At 44.1% G+C, this 18,893-nt stretch overlaps 1 protein-coding gene across 1 annotated transcript in view; it reads left to right on the top strand.

Annotated features, from left to right (window-relative positions):
• The first annotated feature begins 571 nt into the window (after positions 1-571).
• CC2D2A (coiled-coil and C2 domain containing 2A) overlaps positions 572-18,893 on the top strand; it is a 270,839-nt gene continuing 252,517 nt past the window's right edge. The window contains exons 1-3 of the mRNA XM_070948913.1: positions 572-1,023; positions 5,563-5,633; positions 15,039-15,115. Of these exons, the coding sequence (XP_070805014.1) occupies positions 5,609-5,633; positions 15,039-15,115 (102 nt within the window). The 5' untranslated portion in view covers positions 572-1,023; positions 5,563-5,608. The remainder of the gene's footprint in view (positions 1,024-5,562; positions 5,634-15,038; positions 15,116-18,893) is intronic.

Raw genomic sequence — 18,893 nt, 5'->3', positions numbered from 1 at the left:
TGGTGATTTACATTTTTAAGGTCAGAGAAAGGAGATGTCCATATTATTGTTTCAACAAGAAGATAATTTGAATCTATGCTTCAGTAACTTCTAAGAAGAATTATAACTGTTTTGCAAAGATAGTAACAAGCTCAATAATTAAGATATGTCGTTTTGTGTAACAAATGTCTTATGATAATAAGAAATTGCTGACTTCACAGAATCATTTGTTTGAAACTGTATAAATGCTTTGAGCTGAAAATCAAAGGTCGTTCAGACCTCCTTTCTTTATGGTAGCGATATCAAGGTCTGATCCTTTATTGCAATAAATAAATAAACTTATTCTGTCTGCCCTAAAGGGATGTTTCTTTAATTCCTTATTCCACAACAACCCAAGGCAATTTTTCAATCAATGAAGCCAAAATGTCGGACGGCTGAGATCCATACTTCGCAGGCTCAAATCTCGGCGCTTGTTTGGAGAAGCCAGCGGAAAAATTCTAGGGCAGGGACCGTCGCGGGAGGCGGACCTCTACATAGCGCTGCCCGGGGCGCGTAAGCAGGAGCGCTTCCCGGTGCAACCCCCTCCCCGCCCTTTCGAATGCGCTCGGCTTCCTTCCAGACGAGAGGCGTCCCTCAGGGAGAGGCGAAGGGCCGGCCGAATTGGGCCGTCCACAGCTGCGGGCGGACAGCCGGGAGATCTCCTTCGACTTCCACAGGCCCCAAGGGACGCGCTCTCCAGGGCCCTCTCACCGCTCCAACTCGAGGCTACCGTCCCCACCTTCTCCGGCCGACGCCATGTTGCAAGTAGCGCCGCCTCTCTTTGCGCGCAGCCGCAGCAAGGCAGAATCTGTCCGACCCTGCCCAGGCTGGATGCATTTGCTTCCCAAGCGGTATCCCAGAGACGGCCGCGGCGGCGGGTGTAACTGAGCGAGGGCGCCGAATAGAAGGAAGGGCTACCACTTGGCCGGTCGCTGCTAGCCCTTCCTGTAGGTCCGGTGCGTCTTCTAAACCGGCCGGCTTCGCGCTCTGGCGCGGCGGCAGAAGGTGGGTGCTTAGCACTTGCGGGGATGGGGCGTCTCCCAGGCGATCGGTTTGCGGGCCGATGGGAACCCCCGCCGGCTGCAGTTACACCGCCTGCACGCCCTCCGATTGCCGCCAGCAGCTTGGGAAGAGGTCTGAACGTATCCATTCATGGGCAGGCCGAGGCCACCCAAAACGAATTCGGATTAATCCGAGTTAACATCTGGTCTGGCTAAGGTGACGCGTTTTCCAAAGCTGAATAACCAACATCGCGCTGCCTTCCGACAAGATACCCAGGATTTTTCTGTTTCTCGGTTCGCCTTGTAAAATGAATAGCAAAGTGAGCAAAGAGTGTGTACAGCGCACTGAGCTGTAAAACCCAACCAAGTAAATGCTAAGCGAAGTGGGAATACAGCTCCCAGGATTTGCCCTGACCCGGTTAAGTACTTTGTATGAGCTCTTGTGATGCTAAACTTCCAAGTCAGAATCGAACTGATTCATTTTAAACTCCCCAATTAGCAGTGGCCCAGTTTATGGTGTATATAATTACAGTATTTTGAAGCTGCATATTAAAATGCACCATAAATACAATATACAATAAAAGTATTATATTAAATACAATATATACTAAAACAATCTGAACTTTAAACTAGAATTATTACTCAATGCAGCAAAATAGAGGAAATCCATATTCTTGCTGCAGTGCAATAGTTGTTAATTAATTGTTGACAGAGGACACATCCCTGTGCCATCATCTGTATCTCTTCACCCACTTGCAGCAGTGGAGGTCCCAGGTGGATTTTAGGTGTTCTACCCTAGAAGTGATGTTTTCCCTCTTATCCCATCGCCATGCAGACAATGGAATGTGTATGTATGTGTATGTGTATGTGACATGTATGTATGTGTATGCGACATGTTAGTGCAACTCGTTAAAGTAGCTGTTCTTTCCAGGGTTGCATAGCTATTGTGCAGAACTTCCACTCCTGAAAACGGACACAGCTGCTTTAAGGAGACACATGCTAATGTCTCAGCCCTGAATATCCTGAAATATCTCTTATAAAAGAAATCAGAAGCGTTGATTTATGAATTACAAATCACAATGACTGAGTTTCTACTAGAGACTAATCTTAAATGTCTCACCCCACTGGGATTGGCCTGTACCATTCCTGCCAGCAGAGGAGGCATGCTGCGGGTCCCATCAGCCTGATTATTCTGGTTGGCGGGGTCCAGGAGGAGGGCTTTCTGTGCTGTTGCTCCTGCTTCTGGAACATCTCCCCCCCATGTGAGTTTGCCCCCACCCCTCCTATCTTTTAGTAAGGTCCTCTTGAGACAGTTGGCTTGGGACCCCAAGTGGGGGAACAGCGCAATGGAGGTGGTTGATACAGTAATAATAGATCCCATCTTCCTCCCACTCCACCCCATGTGTCCTTGGTTTTAATGTCTGATTTTAACTTTTTATGTTTTAACTGTCTTTGTAACTGTAAGCCACCCAGAGTTATTCTATGGTAAGATGGATGGTCAATAATTTTTTTAATCAATCAATTAATCAATTCAATCAATCTAAGAAATCAACTTCTGAATTAAGAATAAATCATGATCTAACCACACATTGTGTGAATGAGAAACAATGATATATTCTAGTTGCTGGTTTAGCACTATCTTCAAATGTGGGTGCAGTGCCCAGGTTCTACTCCTAAAAGCAGACAGGGCCAAGGAAAAAATAAAATATCATATTGCAATTAAATAATTAAATTAATTTGAAATGAAAATTAATATATCATAAATTTGGAGGTTTACCCTGCCCACATAAGAGGACAGTTTTGTTGGGGTTTGAGGCTCAGACACTCTCTGTTTTATAAGATTAATATTTTGAGATAGATGTTTTTTAGAAGCAAAGTGGAGACGGCACCTTACAGATGTGCATCTTCCTTTTTCATCTTACTGTTCGATGACACAGCACATAAAATAGGACTCCACATGGACGCTTACAGTTGAGCTGTCTTATTCTGATATGTATTGGGAATGGTACTCCTTCAATAATACATTTTTCCTTAGTTAAAGTTCTATTTTCTTTAAGTCACAATTTCACTTGGATAGTTTGATTAAAGATATATTTCTAATGGCACAAGAAGATACATTGTTTACTCTTCAGATTCTTTGTGGTGCAGGAACTTCTGCTCCATGTAACATGTAAATAGCTGAAGTCTTAAGATCCGCTTTATTCCTTTATGGGCAAATGGTGACCCATGCCTTTGCCCAATTTTGGTTGTGTTATAATTTTGAGCCAAATGAAGGCAAATGCATCTTGCAATACTGTAGTGGCTTTAAAACATCTTCAGTATGAACCTAGATCTTAAACACTCAAAGAGTCATTTGGATTGGTTTCCCACAGAAAAGAAAACACTGGCAGCCACAAAACCTTGGTGGGCATGGCCAACTCGATGTCACTCACTCCCACCCAGTCACATGACACCCCCCTCAGCTACGCATAACAAGGTTTTGTGGCTTTTTTTTTCTGTGGAAAACAGGTATGTCTCTCTGTGTGTGTCTCTCTCTCTCTCTCATGTCTCTCTCTCTGTCTCTGTCACTTTCTCCCTCTCTCTTTCTCCCTCTCCCTCTCTCATCTCTGTCTCTGTCTTTTACCATATGATTTAAATCAAGAGTCATTTCAGGTTCCCAGATAAATGAAGCTCTTTCATCCCCCTGCTGTGGCTCCCTGTGGCTGAACCCACCACTGGCTGGCCCTGCCCCTCACCCTTCCCTCCCAGTCACTCCTCACCTGGCCTGAGAAGGAAAGGGCGACAGCAGGGGATGGAGACTTGCTCTGTATTCCAGAGCAGGAGTGAACCACCTTTGTACTTGCCTTCTCTTGTGGCGCTTCTTCTGGTCCTTGTTGGTGCTGCATGCACCTTGGTCACTTGGGGAGACATGCAACTTGCTCTCCGCCCCAAGACACTGGTCCGGCCCGGCTGCAGCCAATGCTCCATGTCATAATGGGCTCCGGGGGGAGGAGGGGACGTTATCTCCCCCATTGTGAAGTGTGCTAAATTTAACTGCTGTGCAAGGCGCTGCAAGAGCAGCAGGCAGGCTAAATTAAATTTGCACTCTCGCAATGCCTCGTGCATCAGTTAAATTTAGTGCACTTCACAATGCAGGAGACTGCATCCCCGCTTACGCTGTGGAGTGTGAGCCGCAGCTGAGCCGGGCCAGTGTCTCGGGGCGGAGAGCAAGTCGCATGTCTCCCTGAGTGACCGAGGTATGTGCAACACCAACAAGGGCTAGAAGAAGTGCCTGCGAGAGGAGGCAAGTACAGGGGTGCTTCGCTCCCACTCTGGAATATGGAGCGAGTCTCCATCCCCCACCATTGCCCTTACCTTCTCAGGCCAGGCGAGGAGTGACTGGGAGGGGAGGGCGAGGGGCGAGACCAGCCAGTGGTGGGTTCAGCTGACAGGAAGCCACAGCAGGGGTATGAAAGAGCCACATGCAGCTCCGGGTTGCCAACACCCGACCTAGACTATGACTATGTGCTCTCCATTGGGATGTCTTTGGAGACCCTCCAGAAGCATCCATCAGTTCAGAATGCAGCACCTGGCTATTAACTCTTGGTTGTTGGAATCCAATAGGCTTTCCATGAACTTCTAGATGCAATGAAGACATATGTGGCTTGGCAGGCCCAAGACTGCTTCCCCTATTGAGAATTGGTCTATCCAGCCCAAGAGGTGCTAATGAATCCCAATGCCTGTTCAGTGTGCTTTCTTTATTTGTGTCAGAATCATCATTAGTAAGATTTTATGCATGGGTATAAGTACAAACATAAGAACATGAAATTTAAAATATATAAAAGCCTAATTTAAATGGTTCTTGTCCAGAAGCATGCAACATTGATTGCAGTCACAGATTGAAATCTGTGCTTCAGAGGCTCTTGGTTTTGGTGATAACAACATTCTAGATTCACCTGCTGGAAGAAATCCATAGCTTTGAGAGGATTTATGATGTGGAATAAGATACTCAAGATTGTTTGATGCATTTTATGTTTATCTTTTTATGGTTTTATGGTTTTTTCTGGATTTTAGTCTTACTGTGGGTATTTTAATTTTGATTTTGAATACAGTTCAAAATCGGGTATTATCAGTTATTATAAATCAGCATTAGTCACTGATGGTGACCAATATATGTGGGATCTGGTATGTCCTCAGGCTTTGTTCATAAAAGTCAAGAGGGTGACTGCAGCAGTGCAGCTGTTGTGTGTGGTGTCATATATACAACAGACCATAAACTCAGATGGATCTTTAATTGCAGTGTCACAGTCACAATCTTAACTTTTTTGACCATGCCTTGCAGAAAATCATATATGGGAAAAATAAAGCAAGCAAAGGCTTCACATGAGAACGTGTGGAAAAACAGATAAGTCCTTTGTATTATTGATATGTCTGAGAAAGTGTTTGGAATGTCTGCAGAAACAAGCTGCATTTCACACACATTCTCAGAAATGTTAAATTTTGCTTCCTAATGGGACTCTTTAAAAAATCTTAATGATCGCCTTCTTGTCATTCTGTCTTCCAGGGTCTAGAAAGCAGAAAAAGCTGTGGAAGACTGATCCTTCCTCAGAATGAGCAGTACTTTGTCACCCTGCAGTAAGTGCATCTATCAGCTGGGCTGGCACATTGGTTGACATCCAAGAATGGATTTGTCAAAATCAATAAAACAGAACACTGCAAACTGAGTACATACTGTGAAGTTTACTTTGTGGCTTAAATAAGGGAACGTTGGCTAATAGAAGAAACTTGAGCATTTTCTTGCATTTTCTCAATAGACAATATATTTTTAATTTTTTGTCCTTTGATATACTGAAAAGTATATCAAAAGTATACTTAAATAATAAATACCTCAGAAATGAAGGCAAGGGTCAACTCATAAATTATCAGATTAGTGGGGGAAATGGTGTCAGCGTTGCCCAAATTTATATGAATAGAAAATGGTGCCATGATGCCTTAATGGTGAATGGATTTTTGTCTGCTGAATCTAAAGTCTGCCATCTTGAGGTCTAGAAATGTGAGGATTTAATTAGTTTTTACTGTCAGCGTTCCAAGTAATGCACCCATAGAAAGTAGAACTCCGAGACAGATAGATTCCTCAAACAACAATTTATTGGATACATCATATTGGCACAACTGGTGAAAATCGACTCTGAAAATTCCCACGTTTTTCATTCAGTTAAAAGTTCCCTCCTTCCCCCAAGTCATTGTCACATTGTCTGATAGAGGGGCTGGCCGGTTGTTTGGTTATTCTACTCCTCCTCCTTCCAGCCACCTGTTGAAACCTCCTTGTTTCCCACAGGAAAACTTTCTGTTTTGGCTACAAACCCTTCAGCTATCTATTTTCCTCCCCCCTGCCATCCAGTGGCAACCCTGAAGCTGTAAATATGGCCTCAGCCAGGTTTGCTTCAGGGTTGACAGTCGGATCTTCCCTCTTAATTTGTGAGAAGATCCTGAAAAAGTAAAGAAAACCAAATGGAGGTCAATTAACGTTCAATCAACCACCTCTCCCTCCCCGTGGAGGTCCCTTTGGCTTTTGAGGATATTTGTCATGGAACTGCTTGATCAATCTGTCTGCTTTTATATCCCAGCTCTTTACCCACGTAGCTTCAGAGAGTGGGTATCCTTTCCACTGTACTAAATATTGCAACCTCCCCTTGTACAGTCTAGAATCTTAAGATTCTCCTTACTTCATAATGTGTTTCCCCTTGCACTTCAATCAGTTTTGGGGATGTCCGGTCTACTGGAGCCTACTGCCGGCTTTAATAAACTGCTGTGAAGGATTGGATGCACTTTTCCTAGCAGGCGGGGGAGTTTTAGCTGCACTGTAATAGGGTTAATCACTTTCACTATTGGGAAAGGCCTTATGAACTTTGGTCCTAACTTCTTGCAGGGGAGTTTTAACCTCAAGTATTTTGTAGACAGGTAAACCTTGCTTCCTATTTGGAAAGGCTTTTGGGAGGCCTGATGTTTATCGGCTTGCACTTTATGGGTCTTTTCCACTTCTTGAAGGACTTGCTTCATGTTTTTCCAGGGTTTTTCCAGGGACTCCATCCATTCAGCTAAAGACATGGAGGAGGGTGGTTCTCTAGGGAGCTCAGGCATGGGGACGAATTCCATGCCTTTGGATTTTGGACGGGGTAAGACCAGTGCTGTTGTGCACCACATTATTGTATGCCATTTCAGCAAAAGATAGCAATTGTGCCCAATTGGTCTGTTGATAGTTCACATAGCATCTTAAATGTTGTTCAATCATAGTGTTTGCATATTCCACAGCCCTGTTAGCGCTCAGATGAAATGCCGAACTAAGCCCCTGTGAGGACCCAATGGACTTTATAAACTCCCTCCAGAACTTAAGCCATGAACTAGACTCCCCTGTCAGAAAAGATTCTGCAAGGAACGCCATGCATCCTATAGATGTGCTTTATGAATAGTTTAGTCAGTTTATGGGCTGAGGGGAGCCCTGAGCAGGCTATGAAGTGGGCTTGTTTTGAGAACAGGTCTATCACGATCCAAATGACCATATTTCTGCTGTCAGGGAGCTCTACTATAAAATTCATGACAATCTCTTCCCATGGCCAGGAGGGGTCCACCATCTGTTGGAGCAAGCCTGGGGATTTCCCTGGTCTTTTTTTCATAGCTGCACAGGCGGCACGGCTCTTGTCATAGTCCTCAATGTCTCGTTTCATTTTTGGCCACCAAAATTGTCTTCTTGTGAGGTGCAAGGTCTTTAAGTAGCCAAAGTGCCCTGCCTGTTTGGAATTGTGGCTCGTTTGTCGGGGATGTACAGCTAAGAGCCTTTCCAGACTAGTCTGTCTCTGACGGTTAGCAGCTCTTTGTTGTTCCTGTACCACAGGTTAGCTGGCAGTTTGATTTTAGTTTCTGGTAGTGGCTTGCGTGGCTGGTTGGAGGCTGGTTGGGAGGGGGGGGGAGCATGAACCATGCTCGTTTGCTGTTGTACTGTGTGCTGTTGTACTGTGGTTTTCGCGATAAGGCGTTGGCTAGAAGGTTTTTTCCCCCAGGGATGTAATTTAGGGTAATATTGAATCAGTTGAAGTATTGCGCCCATCGGACTTGCTTTGGGGAGAGTTTCCACGGGGGCCTAAGCACCTCCAGGTTTTTGTAATCTGTCCATACTTTGAATGGCACCAGGTTGCTTTCAAGAAACTATAGCGCCACTATAAAGTGGATGAGCTTCCAGTGGCATCCCAATTTTAACCTTGCAGGCTCAGTAAGGAAGGTGGCAGGGGCTCCCCCTTATCAATAATCCGTCAATTTGCTCGAATCTTATGGGTCGGATCATGGTTTTCATCCTGATCCCTAACTTTAGGACTCTGGGCAGGCTGATCAGACAGTGGGTGCAGCCCGTATCTATAATGGCTTCCACCTCCCCCTGTGCTCCTTTGGCACTGCTAGTTTCGACTTGATGAAGAATGGGTGGATGGCTTCACTTACCAGTGGGTCGTCCTCTCCTTTGTCATCGCTGTCATAAAGCGTGAACCCCTGGGCCGGAGTTCCTTCTTCCCTGTCTGTAGGAGGGGAGATCTCAATGGCTTGATGGGCGAACCTCCCTTTTTCCATTGTCTTGTGTGGCGGCTTCCTTGGCTTGGCTGATTCCGGGATCTTTCCCTTTAGTTGGGGAGATGGAGCCAGGCGTTCAGCCAACCGGTGGCTTTGCTGGCCACAGTGGAAGCATTTAATGGGCTGACCTGACATCCCCCTCGGTGGCTCTTCAGCTCTGGTGGGTGTTGACCACTGTCGGCCGAATTAGTGTTTTTAGGATTGGCTCTTTGATTTTCTCTCTATGGACCCGTGTTTCTTGTGCTGGTTGAGTTTGAGATCCATGGCCACCACCATTCAGTACCACTCATGGATGGAATTGTGGACCCCTCGACAGACATATGTGTGAAGCAGCTCTGTGTCTAGGCCTTAAAGAAGTAGAATAGGAGTTATTCCAGCCAATGCACAGCTTTCCAGCAACTCTTCTAACCTCCTTGATGTACTCTTTGGCAGGGTGATCTTTCTGCCTGATTTTGTGGATCTCTGCTTCGGCTTGCTGGGCTTGGGACTCATCTTCGAATCTAGTCCTCAACTCCTTTAGAAAGGTGTCAATGTTTCCCAGCTCAGGTGAATCGTCATGGAGCTGGGTCACCCATTCAGCCATTTCTCCTTCTAGGTTTGCAGTTACCACTCAGACCATGGCTTGGTTGGTAGGGTAATCAGGGCCATGGTCGTCGTTGTGAGCCCACACCTGGTTCAGAAAGAATGCAAGCTTATGCAGGTCCCCATCGAAGGCGCCTTAATTGATAGTGGGGGAGCTGGGCGGGGAGGCGGAGGGGCAGGCTTGGGGCTGCGGTGACACTCCAGCAGGGGCCCACTGTGCTTGGACCCAGCCGTGCCCAGGGTGGTAGGCCCAGCTGGAGGGGGGCACCTGCCATCCCAGCTGGTGATGCGGGTGACCAGGCAGGCTTGCCCCTCTACGATGCCTCAGCGGGCTTCGCTGCAGTCCCCAGCTTGATTGTGCCGAGGGGACCGGCAGAGGGCTAGCTGCTCAGGCTGCTGGAATGGGGGCTTGATCCCATTGAGGAGGACCTCCTTCAGTGGGGACCCGGATTAGCTCACGCTTCTTAACCTGAGTTGGTACAGAGAAATTCCCAAGCAAAATGGTTGTCAAAGCTCCAAGTAATGAACTGAAGCAAATCGGAACCCTGAGACTTGGCTTCTTCTCAAAGGTCTTCTTTAATGAGTATGTCATATTGGCACAGCTTCAATGGAAAACCAAATCTAAATCTTTCCTGCAGTCTCAAACTAGGAAATAACCTCATCCCCCATGTCACAGATCACGTTGGCCAATTGAGTTAATTGGCAGGCTTTTCAGGCACTCCTTTCCCAACCTTATCTGTTGCCAATGGAGATGACTTCAGCTATCATGAGAAAACTCTTTGTTGTGTCTAGTAATGCATTCCAACCTCCTTCCCCTTGAGTGGCAACTGAGGAACAGAGAGATGGCTGCGGCCAGGTTGAGTTCGAAGTTGACAATGGCATTATATGACACATGTTAGATGATAGAACTAGTTGATCTATAAATGGTGTTTTCTTGGAGAATCCAAATTATGGAACCAGATATATGTATATCAGAGTTTAAAATTCAGTTCAAGACTTATCCTATTGGCGAAGGTTAAGTCAGAATAGTCCAGAATTCTATCTACCCAGTCTCTGAAAAACTTCTAAGCAAATTACAGGTAGTCCTCAAGTTACAACTGTTCATTTAGTGACCATTCGGTTTCAGTGGCACTGAAATGAGTGGCTAATGAGCAGTCCTCACACTTATAACTGTCACAGTATCCCCATGATCCCCACGGTCACATGATCAAATTTCAGACACTTGGCAACTGCCATGTATTTATGATGTTTACAGCATCCCAGGCTCATGTGATTGCCATTTGTGACCATTCTAGCCACTTTAAATAAGTAAGCTCAGTGGGGAAAATCAGATTTGCTTAATGACCACATGTTTCACTTAATAAATGCAATGATTCGCTTAACAACCATGACAAACAAGGTCATAATTCAGGTGTGACTCACTTAACAACTGCTTACTTAACAACAGATTCAGGATCCCAGTTATGGCAATTCTTGTCCCAACTGTGGTTGTAAATTGAGGATTACCTGTACATCTATTTATGAATGTAATTTGAATGTAATCACCAAGGGTATGTATAAATCACACAGAAATTCTAGTTAGTTATTGAATCCAATATATGCTCTGCCCAACTGGTCTGTTGTTCTAACTATCTAGCCTTGCTCTTCCTGCAGAAGTTAGGTGTGCCTGAACCTGAAGAAGGAATAGTGGGGCGGAGCTGAAGGTCTGACTATCATTCATTATTTTATTTTATTTATTTATTTTATTTTATATTGGATTTCTATACCGCCCTTCTCCCTGAGGACTCAGGGCGGTGTACAGCCAGATTAAAAAACATGCAGAACAAATATTAAAAACAATTAAAAGATATATAAATTTGGCCCAATTAAAACTCATTACCAATTAAAAACGTTTAAAACATTTAAAAAACAGTTAAAAATTTCATCTTAAGCCAGCCCGGCTTGTTTAAATAAATGGGTTTTAAGGGCGCGACGGAAGGCACTGAGGTCTTGGATTCTCCGTATCTCTGGGGGGAGCTGATTCCAGAGGGTAGGTGCCCCCACAGAGAAGGCTCTCCCCCTGGGGGTCACCAGCCTACATTGTCTGGCTGATGGCACCCCGAGGAGGCCCTCTCTGTGGGAGCGCACGGGTCGATGGGAGGTCGTTGGTAGCAGCAGGCGGTCTCGAAGATAGCTAGGCCCTATGCCATGGAGCGCTTTAAAGGTGATAACCAACACCTTGAAGCGCACCCGGAAGACAACTGGGAGCCAGTGCAGCTCGCGCAGGAGCGGTGTTACATGGGAGCGCCATGCTGCTCCCGTCACTACCCGCGCTGCTGCGTTCTGGACCAGCTGGAGCCTCCGGGTGCTCCTCAAGGGGAGCCCCATGTAGAGAGCGTTGCAATAGTCAAGGCGAGAGGTGACGAGGGCGTGAGTGACTGTGCACAGGGAATCCCGATCAAGAAAGGGCCGCAACTGGCGGATCAGGCGAACCTGACAAAAGGTCCCCCTGGTTACAGCCGTCAGGTGTTCCTCCAAGGACAGCTGCATATCCAGGAGGACTCCCAGATTGCGAGCCCTCTCTGTGGGGGCCAATGACTCGCCCCCAATAGTCAGTGATGGAGTCAACTGACTATATCGGGATGCCGGGAGCCACAGCCACTCAGTCTTGGAAGGGTTGAGCTTGAGCCTGTTCCTCCCCATCCAGATCCGTACAGCCTCCAGGCACTGGGACATCACTTCAAGGGCATCATTGGGGTGGCCTGGGGTGGAGATGTACAGCTGGGTGTCATCAGCGTACTGGTGGTATCTCACCCCAAAGCCACGGATGATCTCACCCAGCGGCTTCATTTTGGTCACCCCTTTTCTTTGGATGAGACTGCTAGAGAAGGACAGAAAGTGTTTGCAAGAGGACAGAATTGCTTGGTAGCGAGGGATGTTTGAAGCAGGGGGCTTTATGTTCCCCATTACTGCATTACAGAAAACTACAATATCTTTCTTTACTAGTCCCAATCTTGCTGAAACAGACAGTTGCAACTTTCTTGGAATCAACAACCCAAAAGAACTGGGAATCACATAAGATCACAGTATGAGATTCTTATATGTTTCATTTTTAAATATTAGTCAATTGGTTATGAAAGCTTTTCAGTTCTGTTTCCTTTCTAAAAAATATTTAAGAAAGTAAAATAGATATACATTTTATGAGAAAGTATATATAAATAGATTATCTCCTTCTTTTTCTCAAGAAGTAGTGGAGATGTACCCTTAATGATACTTCCCAGCACACTTAATTCTACTTGCACACATTTGGAATACTGCATCCAGTTCTGGTCATCACAATATAAAAATGATGTTGAGACTGGAAAAAGTGCAGAGAAGAGCAACAAGAATGATTAGAGGGCTGGAGGCTAAAATATATGAAGAACAGTTACAGGAATTGGGTATGTCTAGTTTAATGAAAATAACTAGGGAAGACATGATAGCAGTATTCCAATATTTGAGGTGCTCCTACAAAGATGAGGGGGTCAAACTATTTTCCAAAGCACCAAAAGGCAAGACAAGAACAATGGATGGAAATTAACCAAGGAGAGAAGCAACCTAGAACCAATTTCTGCAACCATTCTTCATAAATTTTAGCCTCCAGCCCCTAATCATCCCTATTGCTCTTTTCTGCACTCTATCCAGTTTCAACATCTTTTTTATATTGTGGTGACTAAAGTTAGATGCAGTATTGCAAGTGTGGTCTAACTAAGGTTTTGTAAAACGGTACTAATACTTCACTTGATCTTGAGTCTATCCCTCTATTTATGCAGTCTAGGATTGCATTGGCTTTTTTGGCTGCTGCCGCATACTGCTACCTCATATTTAAGTGACTGTCCATTATCACACCAAGATCCCTCTCACAGTTACTGGTATTGAGCCAAATTTTCCCTAGTCTGTACATGTACAAATGTTTTTTGTTGCCTAAATATAAAATTTTACTTTTTGTCTACACTGAATTTCATTTTATTAGCTATTACCCAGTGTTCAAATCTGTCGAGATCCATTTGGATCTTGAGCCTATCTTCTGAGGTGTTGGCTATTCCTGCCAGCTTGGTGTTATCTGCAAATTTGATGAGTTCTCCTTCTGTCCCCTCATCTAAAATCACTTATGAAGATATTGAAGAGAACTGGGCCTAAAATGGAACCCTGAGGTACCCCATTGCCCACCTCCCTCCATGTTAATATAATTCCATTAGGATTACATGTTGAGTATGGTTTGTTAGCCAGTTACAAATCCATCTGGTGGTAGTGCTGTCTATTCCACATTTTTCTAGCTTACGAAGAAGTAGTTTGTGGACTTCATTGTCAAATGTCTTATTGAAATCCAAGTATATGACCATATTTTTTGGAGTATAAGGTGCACTGGAGTATAAGACGCACCTTAGTTTTGGGGGAAGAAAATAAGAAAAAAGCTGATTGGCAGATGGATCGGCCTTCCGGAATGCCCCCAATCAGCTGTTCCCAGAGGTGAATTTTAGCAACAGGTTCCTTGGTTGTGAGCTGTGCCTTGCTTTTTTTTTGCTTTTTTTTCTGCCTCTGAAACTTCTGAAACTCCATTTCAGGAAAAACTTTTTTTCCTGCCTCTGAAAGCCTCTGAAACAGAGCTTCAGAAAAAAAGCCTCTGAAGTGCTGTTTGGGGGCTTCTTTTCTGAAGCTCTGTTTGGGGCCTTCTTTTCTGAAGCTCTTTTTGGGGACTTTTTTCCTGAAGCTTTGTTTGGGGGCTTCTTTTCTGAAGCTCTGTTTGGGGGCTTCTTTTCTGATGCTTTTTTCAGCCTCTGAAACCTCTGTTTGAGAAGCTGGGCGGGGCTACATTCAGAGTATAAGATGCACCCAGATTTCCACCCTCTTTTTTGGGGGGAAAAAGGTGTGTCTTATACTCCGAAAAATACAGTATGTCCACAGTATTGTGCTGATCCACTAATTTAGTCAGTTTGTCAAAGAATGAAATAAGATTTGTTTGGCATGATCTGTTTTTGGCTAAGGCATGTTTGCTTCTATTTATAATTTTGTTTGCTTCTAGGTGTTTGCAGTTATGTTGCTTGATTATCTTTTCCAGGAACTTCCCAGGTATTGATGTCAGGCTGATTGTTCTGTAGTTTCTGGATCTGTTTCCCCCCTCTTTTTGAAGATGGGAACCACATCAGCTCTTTTCCAGTCCTGAGGTAGTTCCCCCATGCTACAAGATGGTAGTTTACTTAAGGACCCTCATTCAATCAACCATGATGCCTCTCAGTCTACAAACTTTGATATAAAGACTGTTTGGGTTCTTCCTCCCCTTATCCAGGATAGAACATCTTTGTATTAATTCTGTTGTCTTCAGCAAGCTTTCTTAGTTGTGGCTATCATAATTTCTCTCTAGCCAAAGCTGTTCTAAAATTTAATGCCTTTAATTCTGTAAGAAAGGCTTAGTGTCATCTCTGTTATGCAGTGTGCTTTAAAAATAGGCCATAATCTAGCATTCTGGAAAGGCTCGACTATGAAACTATATAGTTGAAAGATCTTTAAACAATATACAAATAAATCTGTAACTCAGGAATTTTCTACCTCCTGCAACCCTCTGTAATGACACATGAATTTGTGTAACTCTCCCATGAATAAATAAAAAATTGCCATGTTAGTACTTGACTGTATGACTATCAGAGTTGTATAAAAGACTAAACAAATCTTTGAAAGAAAGAGATACAGTAGGTAAAAACTTTACTATATTGTTTTCAAGAAAATGGTGTGGACATTTCCTTGAAGACACCATCAACGAAATTCAACTTTAAAAGAGAGCTTATTGTTGTCATTGTATAATTCTCTCTCTCTGTTTGCTTCCAGTTCCATCTATCTCGGGGACACAGTTTGCAGAGTCTTCTGTGCGAGAACGCATGAGAGAGAAACTGAAGGCTGCACGAGTAAGACATCAGAAATCCCATTCCCACCAATGCCTAACACCTGATTCTTTGGAGAGATTACATTGGGGATTGTTGGTATATTTGGGATGCAATAGATAAGCAGAAGTATAGCTATGTGTAATTTTAAAGGAAGAAGAAAAATAATCTGTAGCACAACAACTCAAAGAAAAACCCCGACTCCATTTTCATAGAGAAAAGTACTTTTACTGAGTATGAACTGAATGCAACCAAAGAAAAGCAAGGTCTGAGGCAATAGGCGCGAAAATCACATATAGAAAGTATCCCCAAAACCCTTCCCCCAAGGGTCCAGTCAGGATTTCCAATTCACATCCCCCCAAGGTGCCATGTGGGGTGCAGCTTCAGATGGCTCCATCCTTCTGGTATGCCAGGATTGTTGACCTTGACTTGTTATCAGCATGCCTTCCAGCTGCAGAGAAAGCGCTGAGAAAAACTTTCTCCAATTCACTCCCTGTTACAAGACCTCTCCACCAGCTCGCTTCCTCCCTTCCAAATATCCAGACACCTCCCCCCTCCCCTTGTTACAATGGCAGCCCAAGCAAGCAAGCAAGCAATATAGAGGCGGAGGGTGACAGATGAATTCCTAGCAACTGAATAGGATTCTAAGGTGGTTGGAATGGGTGCTGTGGAGTTGGAAAATTCAATTTCTGGATTTTTGCCTGACAGCTGGTCCCAGAGTAATCCTTTTTACTGCTCTATGGTAGCAAAGAAAGATTTCATGGGAGTTGAAATTGAGAATTGAACCAAGCTAAAATTTCCTGATCACTGCTGTTACATGGGATGGATCACTGAAATATGTATTAAAGTTCAGATCTGTTTTCTGAAATCCTAATTCCTTCATTAAAGGCTTTACTAACAACTTTTCCTTTCTGGAGTATTTCTAATGTACTCCTTCATAATTCTTGTGCTTTATTGTAGAGAAAACCATAATTCAAATAAATAATGTAATACAGGGATTGCCAATTCCTGGTCCACTACTGGACTATGAGCTGTTCAAAACTGAGCCGCCTGAAGTGGCGGGCAAACTCGTGCATGTGCGGGCATCCCTCTGCATGAGCAGTGGGCGAGCACATGCACATATACTCAGTGGTGGGATTCAAATAATTTAACAACTGGTTCTCTGCCCTAATGATTTCTTCCAATAACCAGTTTGCCAAACAGCTCAGAAAGTTAACAACCAGTTCTCCCGAAGTGGTGCGAACTGGCTGAATCCCACCACTGCATATACTCCATTTGCATGAGTGGTGGAACCCCCCCCCCCAGACCGGTCCTCAAAGTCAGAAAGATTGGGGAACTCTGATGTAATATTTATTAGCAATTCCTTTTATTGTTTGGAAGGAAAAAGTTAATAATTTAAGTGTTCAAATATACAGATGTCTTTGAGACTGGTATATTAAAATAACTTTCATGTTAGCAGACTTTGTTGTTCTTAGTTGCAAAGTCATGTCTGACCCATTGCGACCCCATGGACAATGTTCCTCCAGTCCTTCCTATTCTCTACCATCCTCTGGAGTCAATTTAAGCTCATGCCTACTGCTTCAGTGACTCTATCCAGCCACCTCATTCTCTGTTGTCCCCTTCTTTTGCCCTCAATCTTTCCCAGCATTAGGTTCTGATCCAGTGAGTCCTTCCTTCTCATTAGGTGGCCAAAGTATTTGAGTTTCATCTTCAGGATCTGGCCTTCTAAAGAGCAGTCAGGGTTGATCTCCTCTAGGACTGACCGGTTTGATCACCTTGCAGTCCAAGGGACTCGCAGGAGTCTTCTCCAGCGCCATAGTTCAAAGGCCTCATTTTTTGGCACTCAGCCTTTCTTATGGTCCAATTTTCACAGCCATATGTTACAACTGGGAACACCATAGCCTTGACTATACACACTTTTGTTGACAGGGTGATGTCTCTGCTTTTTAGTATGCTGTCTAGATTTGCCATAGCTTTCCTCCCCAGGAGCAAACGTCTTTTAATTTCTTAGCTGCAGTCCGCATCTGTGATGATCTTGGAGCCAAGGAAAATAAAATCTGTCACTACCTCCATTTCTTCCCCATCTATTTGCCAGGAATTGAGAGGGCTGGATGCCATGATCTTAGTTTTCTTAATATTGAGTTTCAAGCCAATTTTTGCACTCTCCTTCTTTACCCGCATCAAGAGGCTCTTTAATTCATCTTCACTTTCTGCCATTAGAGTGGTATCATCTGCATATCTGAGGTTGTTGCTATTTCTCCCAACAATCTTAATTCCAACTTTTGAGTCATCTAGCCCTTTCTCATGAAGTGCTCTGCATATAAGTTAAATAGGCAGGGTTACAGAATACAGCTTTGCCGGACTCCTTTCCCAATTTTGAACCAATCAGTGGTTCCGTGTCCAGTTCTCACTGTTGCTTCTTGACCCGCATATAGGTTTCTCAAGAGACAAATAAGATGGTCTAGTACTCCCATCTCTTTAAGAACTTGCCACAATTTGTTGTGATCCACACAATCAAAGGCTTTAGCATAGTCAATGAAGCAGATTTTTTCTGGAACTTCCTAGCTTTCTCCATGATCTAGCGTATGTTGACAATTTGATCTCTAGTTCCTCTGCCTCTTCAAAATCCTGCCTGTACTTCTGGTAGTTCTCGATCCACATACTGCTGGAGCCTAGCTTGTAGGATTTTAAGCATAACTTTACTAGCATATGAAATGAGTGCAATGGTGCGATAGTTTGAACATTCTTTGGCATTGCCTTTCTTTGGAATTGGAATGTAAACTGACTTTTTCCAATCCTGTGGCCACTGTTGAGTTTTCCAAATTTGCTGGCAAATTGAGTGTAGCACTTTTACTGCATCATCTTTTAAGATTTTGAATAGCTCAGCTGGAATAACTGTCACCTCCACTAGCTTTGTTGTTGCTCAGATTTCCTAAGGCTCTTTTGACTTCGCATTCCAGGATGTCTGGCTCGAGGTCAGTGACCACCCCATCGTGGTTATCAGGGACATTAAGCTTGTTCTTGTATAATTCTTCTGTATAATTTTGCCACCTCTTCTTAATCTTTTCTGCCTCTGTTAGGTCCCTGCCCTTTTGGTCCTTTATCATGCCCATCTTTGCATGAAACGTTCCCTTCATATCTCCAATTTTCTTGAAGAGATCTCTGGTCCTCCCTATTCTATTTTTTTCCTCTATTTCTTTGCACTGTTCATTAAGAAGGCATTCTTATCTCTTCTAGCTATTCTCTAGAATTCTGCATTCAATTGGGTGTATCTTTCTCTTTCTCCCTTGCCTTTTGCTTCCCTTCTTTCCTCAGCTATTTGCAAAGCTTCCTCTGACAGCCATTTTGCTTTCTTGCATTTCTTTTTCTTTGGGATGATTTTAGTTGCTACCTCTTGTACAATGTTGCGAACCTCCATCCATAGTTCTTCAGGCACTCTGTCTATCAGATCTAATTCCTTAGATCTATTGTCACCTCTACTGTATATTCATCAGGGATATAATTTAGTTCATACCTGAGTAGCCTAGTGCTTTCCCCTACTTTCTTCAATTTAAGCCTAAATTTTGCAACGAGAAGCTCATGATCTGAGCCATAGTCAGCTCCTGGTCTTGTTTTTACTGACTGTATAGAGCAGTGGTTCTCAACCTTCCTAATGTCACGACCCTTTAATACAGTTCCTCATGTTGTGGTGACCCCCAACCAGGGGTGGGTTCTAAATTTTTTTACTACCGGTTCTGTGGGTGTGGCTTGGAGGTCATGTGACTGGGTGGGCATGGCTAGCTGGTCATGTGACCGGATGATC

This window comes from Pituophis catenifer, unplaced genomic scaffold, assembly GCF_029215685.1.
Source record: "Pituophis catenifer annectens isolate HBS135680 unplaced genomic scaffold, rPitCat1.0.hap2 SCAF_8, whole genome shotgun sequence".
In the NCBI taxonomy this organism is placed as follows: Eukaryota; Metazoa; Chordata; class Lepidosauria; order Squamata; family Colubridae; genus Pituophis; species Pituophis catenifer.
The sequence above is the reverse complement of the archived record's forward strand: the minus strand, read 5'-3'. Positions and strand labels throughout refer to the sequence as shown.